General features: G+C 39.4%; 1 protein-coding gene across 2 annotated transcripts; it reads left to right on the top strand.

Moving 5' to 3' along the window:
* puraa (purine-rich element binding protein Aa) lies at positions 1-12957 on the top strand. 2 transcript variants are annotated; one of them, XM_080780147.1, is made up of 3 exons: positions 1-220; positions 5449-5508; positions 8768-12957. In XM_080780147.1, exon 3 carries the CDS (start codon positions 8840-8842, stop codon positions 9698-9700), a length of 861 nt encoding a protein of 286 aa, XP_080636273.1. In that variant the 5' UTR covers positions 1-220; positions 5449-5508; positions 8768-8839; the 3' UTR covers positions 9701-12957. The 2 variants fall into 2 exon arrangements, with proteins under 2 accessions (XP_080636273.1, XP_080636272.1); XM_080780146.1 differs by lacking the exon at positions 5449-5508.
* The last annotated feature ends 1884 nt before the right edge of the window (positions 12958-14841 follow it).

The raw sequence follows: 14841 nt of genomic DNA, 5'->3' as shown, positions 1-14841 counted from the left end.
ATAGGTGAAGCGTGAGCTCGTGTGCGTGCGTGAGTTCGTCTCTCTCCCTTTCTCTCTCTCTCTCCATGCCACGACGCGCTGTTTCGTTCCATCTTTGAGGTGAATGCGTGTTGACAGACAGCAGGCCCGACGTCGTCATTATTGATCTTTGGAACGTTATTTCTTCTCTCTGCAAGACGGCACCGGGGCTGTAAGGCTTTCCGCGTGCCGTTCCAGCAGGGTAAGATATTATTATTGCGTTCTTCTTGCTTGCCGGGTATAGGCTATATATAGACGACGATGTGTTTTAAACATGTCATTCTCAATGTTACAGTTGCAATCAAAAAGTGTCCTTAAGCTGCAGCCAATCGTGTTTCATTGCTATGCCAGGGTCGCAGGAACATGCCATCGTGTAATAGCAGTGTGTGAACACGGCTGACATTCGACGGCGGAGAGACGCGATAGGCTCGGGCGCTCGGCTATATAGCACAGCACAGCATTCCTGTACCAGGATACGGCGCAATACATAAATAAATAAACAAATCAAACTTTCGGATGTGGTCAAGCTGCAATGACATGACATCTCTGGAAACATGCGTCCGTAGGCTATATGGGGCCAGTGTTTCTCAGCCTTTTCAATATTATTTCAAAGGACATGCACCAGTTGCATTGCGGATGCTTTTTTTTTTTTTTATCTCTGAAAACCTGTGAAACCCCAATGGAACCCATTTGGTTGGCTGACCCATATCAAGTTAATTGGAGTGATTCATATAATAAATAAACACTTTAAACATCATGCCCAATTAGTTATAAGTATATAGGCTACATTTAACTAATTGGTCATATGTTGAAACTGTTGGATAACTGTCAGTATCACGTCTTTGTTCAAAATAAATAAATAGCCTACACACACACACACACACACAGTGACACACACACACACACACACACACACACACACACACACACACACACACACACACACACACACACACACACACACACACACACAATTTAGCCAGGCTATAAGGCTATGAGCTCAAATATGAGCCAGCCAGCCAGTCTAATAGGAGTTAGTTAACTAAATGTATAGCCGCTGCCTATTACAAAAATCAATAACCTCCCCAAACACACCGTTGCAACACGGACCATCAAATTGCAATGAATCTAAAAAGTAGCGGTAGGAAAGTCGCAGCAGGTAACCAACCACGAGGCCCCGTCTCCACATCAACAATCACGCATTCCTGTCAAAACCCCGACCGAAAATGTGTCGAAATTAAAATAATACCATAAATGCTACACGTCCAACAATATATGCACCTATATCCAACAACTCAACGATTCAATGAATGATTGTATATGGTGGCATGGCCTATAGCGCAGTTTTGTGGAAGATTAGGCGTTATATAGAAATACCCGTTATAGGCCAGCCGCCAGCCCTTTGGATCTAAAGTAAGCGTTACAATATACTCGCCCTAATGACAATTTCAGCACAAGACTGTAATTTTATTTTAAATAGGCAAAATTTTACATTTACAGAATATGTATTCTTACAGAAATATTTGCGTCTCTATTGTGTTGCTATTTATATGGCAACGGACATTTTATATTTGTTTATGCCTAATATGCATATAAAAAGTTTTGCGTTAATTCAGAATGTTTGATGTAGACTATATCAATTGAATATAGCCTCAAGGATATAAAATGTAAGTTATGCCTGTCAAGTTTCTTGCTATGGCTTAAGACATAATTTTAATTTCTTTGTGCTATGAATTCGTTTATATATCTTAAAGTAAACCCATGCTTTGAGAAACTTATAAGGCATTAAAAAATATATAAATATAGCTTTCAAAATATGTTTTTATACCGGTAGTTTATATATAGGTTATAGGAAAACGCAGTCAAAGGCCGACATTTTTCACTATAAACTTTGGGATTAACTGTCGGGCCTTTAAGCCTATATCTGACCTTTTAGAAAACGCCAAAGAAAGAAGAAAGTCTTCAATGCTGGTTAAATAGATCAGGATATTAATTAATGATTAATTAACAAACTGTTTTCAACATGCATATGCGTCTAATTTATGGTTTACTATACCCATGCATCTGTTTTCATCAGACCTATAAGAGCCTCCTCACTCAGCAGCCCAACGTCATGGGCGGCGCGGCGGCCACCGGTCTGGTTCATATAGGCCAGCACAGATCGTGAGTCGTGCTTATAATAAAAAAGTACCAATGCATTGTTTTGACCTAAAAAATAATAAATAACGCAAAATTGTTGCTTAAATTTGGCGTAGATTATAGCTGCTGCATGAAATGGTGTGTCTTATTTCCCTGTATAGCCCAGTTGAGAAAACTCGCGGAATTTTGTGTAGGCTATGTGATTTGTGTATATGTTACAAAATGACTTAAATGCTCGTTCGATTTGAATTTCCTATACATTTAGGCAATATAGGATACAATAAATATAGCAATACAAATGGCTATACACTTCGTCTATCCTTAAAACCAATGTACTGTATATATATGCAGGAAATGACAAAGTAGGCATTTCACCGGATTTTTGTGTCATTTCATCTCATGCAGCTCTGAAAACTCAACATTTCTGAATCACACAATACAAGGGAAACAGTATGTTTACCAGACATGTTGCTGGTGAATATATATTATTGCAGTTCACATCAGGATCAATGTGCTGCTCATAGTGATACCACGGAGTTTAAAAGGACTCCAGGAGCTTGTATAGTTTCAATATCAGTTTTAGGCGATATGTTGTGGTGTAATCGTTTCCTAGAAGAGACAGTGGATTTACTGTAGGCTACATCAAACGAAAGACACAGTGACAACATGATTAAAATAAATCATGAAAAAAGAAGAAGAAAAATAAAACGGGGACAAAATGGGAGTTTTGTTTAACAATTTATCTAAATACGGACGGCTATGCATTCAAGTGTATAATAATGCAGCCACAGCAGCCTCACCTGCTGCATGGGGAAATCTTATAGGCCTTTTGGTCAATAGCAGACCCGAATAGTTCTGATGATCCTCATGGGGGCTATCCGCAGCCCCGCCTCCCCCCCCGGCCCCGCCCCCCCCCCCCAGCGGTGAAAAAAAAGAAGTTGATGTTTTCTCGCGTTTACGCTGATATAATGACTTGAAGCTAGCGGAAAGGCATTTACGTGGATTTCATGTGTCCCGACCTAGACCTAGAAATGCCTGTGATCATTTAATTATACTTCGTACTAGTCTATATATATGATATATAAATGCCGAGTGCACTTGCATGCCTATGCATGCATTCTAGAGGCAAGTCCCATAAGGAAACTGCCCCTGCAAGCGACACCTTTTTATTTATTTATTAGGATATTTCTATAGCATGCGCGATTGCGCTGCTCACTTGACAGCCTTCTCTAGGCTACTCGCAGTGCAACGCGTTGTGAGCTTGTAGATCGGCTCCCGTGGACTCGCGCTGCATGTTAAAAAACAAACTCACAATTATAATAAGAACATAGGCCTACACTTATCTGCATTCTGCACTGTACGAATCCAACGTTGTTTAGTGTTGTTTAGTGAGTCAGTTCTCTGACTGTCGGTGTGTGTGTGTGGGGCGGACAGCAGCATGCGGCCGCTGAACCGAGTCCAATCTGGGTGAAATTTACATTGGAAAATTAATATAACGGCGCGGTGAGCCCGGCAAGGACAGAACACGGCGACGGCCCGATAAAAGTGCCGTTGGAATAGTAGCTTCTTCGGCAGGTTTAAGCGGCGACAGGCTGGCATCACTGGAGAACTGTAGCTTCCTCTGTCTGGACGAAGCGACCCTTCTTAGCTGGTGGTGGTTTCATTGTGAATGAAGTAAGCATCACACTGACACAGTGACACTGTACTGTAGGCATATTTATACATACCTGGCTAGGTGAAAACAAAAGAAACCTGATTAGCATTTGAGTACTTGGTGGCCGCACCCAACCCATTTTAACACCTCTGAACAGCCAGTGGAGAGGTTCACATTTTCGGAATGTAACATAGTATGCAGTCTGTGACAGAGTCAGAAAATCTGTAATGTAACTAATGTTAATATAAAATGTCCACGAAAATGTTCATGGGGGCTAAAAGGGGCTATTTAATTCTTCATGGGGGCTATAGCCCCATAGCCCCCACAGACTCTACGTGGCTGGTCAATAGCATATTAAAGCTACTTTGGGAACTTACCATGCAAGGTCATGCTTCATATATTATGGTCAACTGTTTGGCATTTTACCTCAAAAGGTCGGGAAGTTTTAGTCCCCATAGTGTAATGCTATCATCTATAAGTTTCTTATGTCAGTCGGTATAATATATGTTGTTAATTATGCATTAAAACATGCAGGCATAGGCCTTACTATGACATTAAAGACCATGCATTATAGGCTACGGCATAGGCTAGTTTATTTTTGTTACGTAGGCTATAGTCGATATTGCTACATGGGGAAATGTATAGGCCTATAGCTAATATGACAATAGGTTAGGTTATCAATGGCAACACAAGTAATAATTAGGCTATTGCATTTGCGGCCTAATATTTTTTAGTAAACATGACCACATATGACAGCCCACGACCTCAAAGGTTCAATTCAGGCCAGACCTGGTGAATATTGTTTTGTTTCTTTGGGCAAGAGAGGGTTTCATCATATAGACATGAATGGATTCCTTGCTGTGTATATGTTCTTGACTTAAGCCATGTCTTGCGCGAGAATCTTCCACAACGTTTGGATGGGTTTCTTTCACGGCAACCGGTATGAAATGCTCCGTCAAGGCACAACAATTCACAAAATCCGTGACGTCAGACGATTGTAAGCATTTGATTTCCGGTTCAAGCATTTCAAAATAACAGCGTAGTTGACAAAAAACTGATTATCATGTCTCTTTTTTATATATATATATTGCACGTTTATATGTTCCATAACCACAGGTTTAGCTGATGCTGCAAGGAATATGTCTGCAACAAAAATGTGATTTATTTCTCACAGTGTGGCAGAAAATTAGGTGCCAATTGGACCCAAGGTGCAAATTATTACTTTCATGTGAATTTATTACAACACGCATTGAGATCTTTTCACCATTTGTCATGTGAATTAGTAGCCTATAGTGCTATATATGGTAGTAAAGAAAATGAGTCACCCGTTACCTGGCAATCCTCAATATTTTATCAGAATTAATTAGTTGTGTGTTATGATATGAATTAAGATAAGGCATTTCATTTTGAGCTATGACGTTAATTGTGACTTATTATGGTGATTCTGCACTTGCTTAAGACTAATGTGAGAGTTGTGTAAAGTTACTTTTATATGAATGTAGTGGCCCTCATGGTGACCTAACTGTTTTGTTACATAACAACAGCAGAGTGAATTGCAAAAAAAAGAAGACAACAATAATAAAATAAAAAATAAAAGTTTGCCGTGTTGAAACTATATTCTATTTGTTTTTGTGCAGTTCACCCATCAACTCTGTGGCTTTGCTGGGGATACGCTGACACTCAAGGACGTGTAGACGGTACAAACTATCATGATTAGAGAATAGAGATGATGATGTTGATATGCTGTCATGTAAGAGTCTCCCTCTCTCTCCTGAATGTCTGGGGATCATTACTTGCACAAGCAGAGCGCGCAAGTAATATTTTCGCCCGGTCTTCGTTCACCGTGACAGCCAACCCGCCATTTGATGTGTATGCAAAAAAACCCAGCAAATCTGTGCCTGGTTTGCTGGGACCAGATTACATAAATGACCATATGTCTTACGTCATCATTTAGAGCAAGTCATACGTATACTATATACATAATCAGTCAAATAAAATAGCAAATTGTGCCTGATCTGCTGGGACCAGAGTACGTGGTGTGTATATGTATGACTAGCTCTCAATGATGACGTAAGAAATATGGTCATTTATGTAATCTGGTCCCAGCAAACCAGGCACAAATCTGCTGTTTTATTTGCATACGCATCAAATGGCGGGTTGGCTGTCACGGTTTTTGGCGCAAAGTAACCACAGTATACCGCTAATCAACTTACAACTACATACTCTATATAGTATATGTATACGTATGTCTTACGTCATCATTTAGAGCTAGTCATACGTATACTATATACATAATCAGTAGAATAAAATAGCAAATTGTGCCTGATCTGCTGGGACCAGAGTACGTGGTGTGTATATGTATGACTAGCTCTCAATGATGACATAAGAAATATGGTCATTTATGTAATCTGGTCCCAGCAAACCAGGCACAGATCTGCTCTTTTATTTGCATACGCATCAAATGGCGTGTTGGCTGGCACGGTTTTTGGCGCAAAGTAACCACAGTATACCGCTAATCAACTTACAACTACATACTCTATATAGTATATGTATATGTATACAGTATTATACTGTATAACATATTTTAATTCAGTTTATATACCTTTTATTTTCATCACATATCAATGATTTATTTTTCTTCTTACATCGATAAAACTGTATTTCTTATATAGATAGAAACTTGAACCATACTTAATAATACTAGGTGTTTATATGCATAAAGTAGGTAGGTAGCAAATAGTTACACCTAATAATTATACATTTCAAACGTTCCTTCACAGAGATACTGAGATTTGACAGTTTACAGCGTCGAAAGTACTTGCGCGCTCTGCTTGCGCACTAGTTGGCCATTTATGGCCTAGTGTGCAACAAGCAAGTATGCACTCGACAGAGTGCAGTTCTAGTTTATTCTGTGATGCACAACAATTTACAATTTAGGCATTTAGCAGACACTCTTAATCCAGAGTGATTTACAGTATAAGCAAGAACAACCAACACATGGTAATACATCAAATACATAAAAATAGTAATCAAGAACCATACGCTATAAGAACCTAACATCCGTCTATAGTGGAATATCTATGAAACTATGCGTATACACTATAGAGTGCTATGTCTACACAAAATGCTATCCAAATTACATAAATTGAGCCTTTGCATACGCCTAGAGTCATCGACGAAAGTGCTACGGGCTAAAATGGAGTCTGACGTGGTGGGTTTTGAGACTACGGCGGAAGATTGGGAGTGAGTCTGCAGTTCTGATTGCAATGGGAAGTGCGTTCCATATAGTTTGCATGGGACATGGGACTGTGGAGCGTTGTCCCGGCGTTTTTAGTGAAATGTTCTTCTAAATTCCCTGTGTTGGCTGATCTAAGCGCACGTGAGGGTTTGTAGGGTCCGACCAGACTTTGAAGATATGGGGGTGCCATACCTGCACAACCGGTGTGAAGTCACACGCAGAGTGACTCAGTTGGACGTGAGGGTAATGCCACACGTGCAATGGCATCGGAGTGGCCAGCACATGCCCAGGTGGCACCTCGTCAAATAAATACAGAATAAACAAAAGGCTCCAACAACAACGTTTCTCAAGAACACTCCATTATTCCTTAATGAGGTATAACACAAAATATGGTCACACAAGAAAACTCATCCAGCTCCTCAAGGAGGACATAGATATGAGGATATTTGAAAAACTTGCATTTATCTTCATCTAGATGAATATAGTTTGTGAAGGAGTTATTGTATGGTAATAACTCTGTTTCATAGTCCGTTTTTTCTGTGTTGATTGGGATGGGAATAATGCAACAATGTGCCGGCTGGGCATGGCCATACACAGTATGAAATATATGGTACTATTGTATGTTTGTATGTTTATATTTACAGGACTATATTTACATGAGCAATATCCACAATATTTAATTTACTTTTTGGTTTAATTTGAACCACAGACATTTCTTTGACTTTGAGGTCCAAGAGGCAGTGAATGGGCACACCATGACCAATATGACTTTTGTGATAGTAATTAATAATGTTGTTGTTTCCATTTGAAACAACAACGAAACGGTGAAAGAGAGCTTTTTGGGGATTTTCTTTCTTTGCTTCACTTAATTTCCTGCAATGTTAACTTTGTTAAATGATTAAATCTTTACTCCTATATGTCGCATGTCTCCTAATGTGAAGTACTCTTGTTATTTCAGACAGACCACATATTGAGGAATGCTTTATAACAGTTATCTGATGAGTATAACTTTGTGACAGGCATGGTTCTGGAGCTTATAGGAAACCGTCCGTCACCTACAGAAGGGTCAGAATGTTGTAATTTCATATATGCAGTCTGCAGAACATGTATGTACATGTATGTATGTAAAAGTTGTCTCATGAGTATTATGTTTGGAGAAAATGTGGTCCTATCACAATATGAACTGAAATGTACAAAAATGTGTTGTTAATTTGCCACTTAGTGGAAAAGGGTAGGTTATTTATGTGGATTAATTTGCCAGTGGAAAGGGGATTTTTTTTGTGGTCAACATATTCCTTGCAGGGTCAACAGGTACATTTTCCTCAATAACGCTTTGTTATATTTCTATAATTTATTGAAAAGGAAAATCCATAAAAAAAAGTTCATATGACCAGCCTGCAAATTGGGCAAGATTTCAGCCCAATCAAGCCCCGTTGACTTGACTTCTTTAATAAAATACAAGTCAAGTAGGCTATCGTTTAAATATTTCAATGTGTGTGTGCGTGTGCGTGTGTGTAGTGTGCGTGACGTGTGTGTATGCAGAGACCCTAAAAACAATTACTTGAATTGATAATTTCACTATTATTTTGAAATCACTGACCGGAAGTTATAAGCTTACGCTTGTCCCACATGACGCAGTTCTCAAGCCCTATTTATGCTCGCTTGACATAGGTGGGAAAAGCTAGACCGCAATGTTTTTCCTCTATTTCTCTATGCAGATCTCGCGAGAGTTCCCAGCGTGGCTAGCTGACTGGGGTTGCAGCAGACAGAGGGAGAAGGCAAGCAGCATCATGGCGGACAGAGACAGTGGCAGTGAGCAGGGAGGAGCAGCCACGGGCCCAGGCATCGGTCCCATGCACCTGGCGACAGGAGGGGCGGGCTCGGCATCCGGGCTCCAGCATGAGACACAGGAGCTGGCGTCGAAACGGGTTGACATCCAAAACAAACGCTTCTATCTGGACGTAAAGCAGAACGCAAAAGGCCGCTTCTTAAAGATAGCCGAAGTCGGGGCCGGGGGTAACAAGAGCCGCCTCACTCTCTCCATGTCAGTGGCAGTCGAGTTCCGTGACTACTTGGGGGACTTCATCGAACATTATGCCCAGTTAGGTCCAAGCAACCCAGACCTGGTACAAGACGAGCCCCGGCGAGCTCTTAAAAGCGAATTCTTGGTCAGGGAGAATCGTAAATACTACATGGATCTGAAAGAGAACCAGAGAGGACGCTTTCTGAGGATTCGACAGACCGTTAACCGGGGGCCCGGTTTGGGATCCACACAAGGCCAGACGATCGCTCTGCCTGCCCAGGGACTTATTGAGTTTCGCGATGCCTTGGCGAAACTTATTGACGATTACGGCGTGGAGGACGAACCGGCAGAGTTGCCGGAGGGGTCATCACTGACTGTAGACAACAAACGGTTTTTCTTCGACGTCGGATCCAATAAGTATGGGGTGTTCATGAGGGTAAGCGAGGTGAAGCCCACGTACCGCAACTCAATTACGGTGCCATACAAAGTGTGGTCCAAATTTGGGAATACTTTCAGTAAATACGCTGAGGAGATGAAGAAGATCCAGGAGAAGCAGAGAGAAAAACGGGCATGCGAGATGCAGCAGCAACAAGAGGAGATGCAGGCAGATGATGGAGACGAGGATTGATATATATATAGTGCAAAAAAAAAAGAAACATGCAAAAAGTAATCAAAATAACAAGAGAATTATAATTAAAAAACTCTACTGTATAAAAGAAATCTAAAGATTTAACTGTAATGTTTCTAACTCCAAGGGAGCATCACCCACGATATAATGAAACCAACACAAACAGACAGATACGACATGTTGTCACCCATCGCTGGATGTTACACCACTATTCACCATTAATACAGTTAACAGGCTGCTAAACAAAGTAATAACATATTTGAATCTTGTTTCCTACTTGACAAACTATTGAACTGAGTGTTTATTTCCCTTATTAACTTTTGTACAAGTCAAAGCTATTATAAAAGTGTTTGCAATGTTCAAATGGAATTATTGTGGAGCTCCGAGGAAAAAAGTCCTTTTCATGTAAGCTAATGACTTCAGCACAAATCAGATATTTTAATTTTTAACCAAAATTCAAAAGAAAAAAAAACTTTGTAAGAAGTTGTCACAGTGTACTTGCCATCCTATTTACCTGTGAGTAGAGATGTGTTTACACGTAAATCATATGAGGGCTAGGCCTGCTTTGGAAAACTGGTTTAGATGTCATGCAGTATAAAAAGGAACATATAGGCAATTTCATTAAATGAAATTAAGTGCTCTATCTATTGTGCAATATGCATTGCATAGGAAGAAAAAAAGTCAAATATATTGAACTGGTCAATGGATGTTGACATGACCTTTGCCAGAGGCATTCAAAGAATTATGAATATTGTAACTTTTTGTTTCAATTGAAATCGTTGCCATGCAGATGAGTATATTATAGACTACCTTTGTGTCTCGTTGTTATGCAATGTGTTTTTTGTTTTGTTAAAGGTACTCAATGCATATTCGGTAAAGGTGGTGCAGTGGCAACATGTAGCAAATGGCCTAAGTTGCAGATTTTTAACACAAAGCACTTAAGACAAGCACCCGAAGGTGGTGATTGGCTTAGTCTGGAACTACAGACACAAATAAGCATGATCGGTTAGCACTTTTTGAACAGAAGAAACAATGTTATGTGTACCTGTTAAAGTCATCTAAACCAAAACGGTGCCAAGGAGTGCTATTGCTGCATGTTTACCTGCACTAAAAGCTCGATTTGATGTTGGTCTCCCAAATTTGTGGCTCAAGGACCCTTCCATACCAATTTCTATCTGCCTCTATTCTAGTCAAAATTATTTGAGTTTGATTAATTCTCCCATCCAAAAGGCAATGGTCAATGTGGTTTAAATGTTTATGAGTGAGCTTGTCCCTTACCTTGAGTCCTGTAATAATCATAAAATGACCATCACACCCGGATTTAATTCCCCGGTTGGTCAGATGCTACGTTCAATGACAAGGATAGGCCATTCCTTCGAGGTACAGAGCAAAAGGGGTGAAGTTTATTGAGAATATTCTGGGCACATGATTGCTCACCTGATAATTTAGCCCTGTTGCACTTGACTCGTAAGCCCGAGCATCAACCTTGGATACATGAGATTCCCTCTTGGTCTTAATTGTTAGACATGTTGGGCTTGACGCACAGACACCAGCTGGTTCTAATCCAGTACAGTCGCATCTCATAGATGTGTTTGCAGTTTTATAAACTTTAGCCAGCTGACTCCAGAGTACACTGGCAACAATCAGATAATGGTCAGATTTACCTCAGCATTCGATTAAATGATTGCTCCCGTATTTGGATTGACTGGAAACCAGCAGACTAGACTGTCCTTGACCACCTATTTTTGGAGCCAATGGTATAGCCTAAATGATACCCGACTGGGAGCGTCCTCTTCAGCATAATAAACAACCTGGTGCCTTACACACTTCCGCATGCTTACACGCTGGCCTGGTGCTTTGGATCGCAGTTTGGGTTCTTATTATTGCCTCTTTTAGTTTTTTTTATGTATTTTGTCATTTTTGTCTTGGCCCCCTAGTATGTCCCCTTGTGTGCTAGTGCACAACTTGTGGTGCTATTTAAAGGGTTTATTATAAACCTTTTAGTAAAAAAAAAACTAAAAAAACAGGAGCAGAATTATTTTCTCCTACCTCCTTCCCTAACCTCATTGCCATCCCCATTTCCCCCAAGTCATCCAAGTATCAGCCGACTTGTAAACATGGAAGGGGGGGTGGTCACCTAGATGCGAGTTGATGCAGAAGAGTCTGCTCTGCACAAGCCACACGTGGCTGGAGGGAAAGCAGTGGCTGACGGAAAACATCACTGTGGCCCTGAACTATTCAAACTCTTTGTTGGAGCCCCCTTAAAATGCTAGTTCTATGGCTTGGGTAGTCAATGTGTAATTTGTAAGTCGCTCAACTAATGGGGAGTAGCATGTATTTTATTTGTTTTTTGTTTTACCTTTTCAGCGTTATTCCACATTATTTGTAATATTGGAATGTTTTTGCCCATAAAGAATATATAAATATATATTTTTTCTGTGCAACATTTCATCACTGTGTGCAATATCGTATGTGCCAATGGTGGCAATATATGTATATCAATTAAATATATGATTACTATTTGAAAGCATGTGGCTGAATTCCATGTTTATTTCTCTTAAAAGGGTTGTACCCTTATCTGCACTCAAAAGCTCCGACTACTAGGAGATACAGAATTTAAAATAAGTATAGCTAACCAAGCTCCCGATCTGCCTTATCGGCATATAAATTCACCTTTTAACTATTTTAACTTGAAAGAGAACACTGTCAACAACTTAGCCATAATATGTATGTCTCTCTTGGAAGTGGGGATATGTCATATGGTTGATGTTGAAGAAATGTGAAGAGCATATACCAGAACTGTTAACCACTTAAACCCTATATATCCCCCAGAGGTCTATGGTAGACCCTTTCATTTACCCCTTTACACCAAATCGCTTCACTGAAAATAGCTGACCTGCAAACTCACAACACATCGCTACGAGTTGTGAGCTTGTAGATCTGCTATTTTTGCCAAATGTTCACCCATGGTTCAAGTGGTTATGAAAGAAAAAAGAAGTATAATCTCCCTGAAGCAGTTTTCCGTTTTAATTTCTTTTATCGTTTTGCTTTAACAAAGAAAGGTGCTTTGGTCCAATCCCCATGAAGGTGTCTGGTGAACTGTCTTTGGTGGTTGTTGTTTGTAGCACCTTGCTTTCCCAGGTGAATGAAATGCCTGACCAATACTTCTCTAAATGATCTCAACAAAGAATGTCATTCTTCTCTTTTATGTTGCCTCCAATTTCTTGTAAAAGAAAAAAATAAACATTTTAATTTGGTTATGCATTAAAATATAATTTCATGTACATTTTAAAATTTTAAAAATAAATAGAATTTATCTATATCTGGGGGGGAAGATTATATTATATATGTACTGTATGTGATTTCCATGCGGTTTGTGTTCTTGTTGAAAAGAAGTGAAAACATCAGATAATCTTGTCTGTGATGGAAGTGGAAGTCTTGAGAGAACATTGTTTAGAAAACATATACTGTATAAGGTTATATTTGGATTGATAGTGATTGTACTTATTTTCTGAAAGACAATCTGATGACGTAAAACACATTGTCATAACTCAGCTTATTTTACACCTTGAAAGATGTGCTTTTTGCAACAAGAAATACAGAATGATGATTTTTAACATTCCATTCCAACAACTAGTACATGCTGAAGAATAAAGTGTTGCTTTGCTCTCTGTTCATCTGGACTATGCAATATGTAATCAACTTTTTGGAATTACACAATATTCCCGTATGTTTATTTGAAAAACATGCCTCTCTCGGATATAGTAATTCAGGTATTCATAGTGAATACATACATTAATACATATAATACCATGTTGCTATTGAGCTAATTATCTAAGTATTAGTTTTGTAAGTTCTGAGCAGGAGTGCTGAGTTGGATGATTGAAAGCCCTATTAGCTATTATCTTCCTACTCAACAAATGGAAAGAGGACTGCTGATTAGTGATTATGCCTTTGGCCCAGGTTCTATGGTAACGGGATGGTTAGAGCAGCAGTCACTAACACCAACACCGTGTCACTAGAGGGCTCACATTAAAGGACCAATGAAATATCTTAATACATCTATTGGATTTGCTAAAATAGTGGTTCTCAAACTATAAGAATTAGGTTTATCTGCTATGCATCCTCACATAAAAAAAATAACTTGTATCTTAAAAAACACACTTGTGTGAAGTGAGGGGCGCTCTTATCATCATACATCACATTCCGTGCTCAGCCAATCAAATTTGTCATTGGCGGCCGGAAATCACTTTTGACGTCTTCATTTTTCTGCCCTCACTTTTATCCTCAATAAGTACTTTGCTCAGCTAATCAAATTATCACTATGGGGTGATCGGCCAATGTTTGTGTTCACACAAACCCTCAAAGCTGAGCATAGGAGGGGCCAGCACCCCTCAAAAGGTACGTATAAACGCTTACATAAATGTACCGAAATAGGACAATGTTTACACTATCAGTTGATTTAACAGTCCAGAGTTTGCTGGGAACAGTCAGATACACTGTTATATAATAGTGTGTATTGTGTACAGTATATTCTTTTAATTTAGTGTTGTTTATTATGTTTATTATATCTGAACTGTTCGTAGTCCACCAATGAGATGCATAGTGAGAAGCCTAAAATTGTGCCATTTTATAATGAACATTAGTGAGGATTGGACACAACACACATGTTGCATCATGCACATGAAAGCAAGTGTTTGTCTTCATCTATGTCTGTAAGTAAGTAAATAAGTGATAAGTTAATGTGATTGATTTAATGTTTGTGAGAACAATTCACCACCTTTCTCTTTCTGATAGTGTGTGCTTCCCTGTTCTGTGATTTAGTGTTATACTTATATGGCATAATGATAGAATATGTTGTTTCCTAGCTAACATTTTTACAGGCATTCTACCTTTTAACCACTAGGGGGTACTATTTACTAATAAATATGAAGCTCAAGTGCCAGGTGAGTACCACAGTTTGTGTCCCAAAAGCTTTTCAATATTTGCAGAAAATGTCTATGGCTATAGAGTTTCACATTTTGTTCTAAAATATAAGTGCCACCCGTTAATATACCCACCATGAACGTAGAAGCCGATAGGTAGGCTATGCAATTTTTTTTTTTGCCATGCTAGTTGATCTGTCTATTCATCCGTCTGTC

Source organism: Protomyctophum bolini (assembly GCF_963924005.1).
Source record: "Protomyctophum bolini genome assembly, chromosome: 13".
NCBI lineage: Eukaryota > Metazoa > Chordata > Actinopteri > Myctophiformes > Myctophidae > Protomyctophum > Protomyctophum bolini.
Note: the sequence above shows the minus strand (reverse complement) of the source record. Positions and strands in the feature narration are given on the sequence as shown.

Coding starts and splice junctions, on each gene's coding strand:
- puraa (XM_080780146.1), top strand. CDS start 8,840: ATGGCGGACAGAGACAGTGGCAGTGAGCAGGGAGGAGCAGCCACGGGC.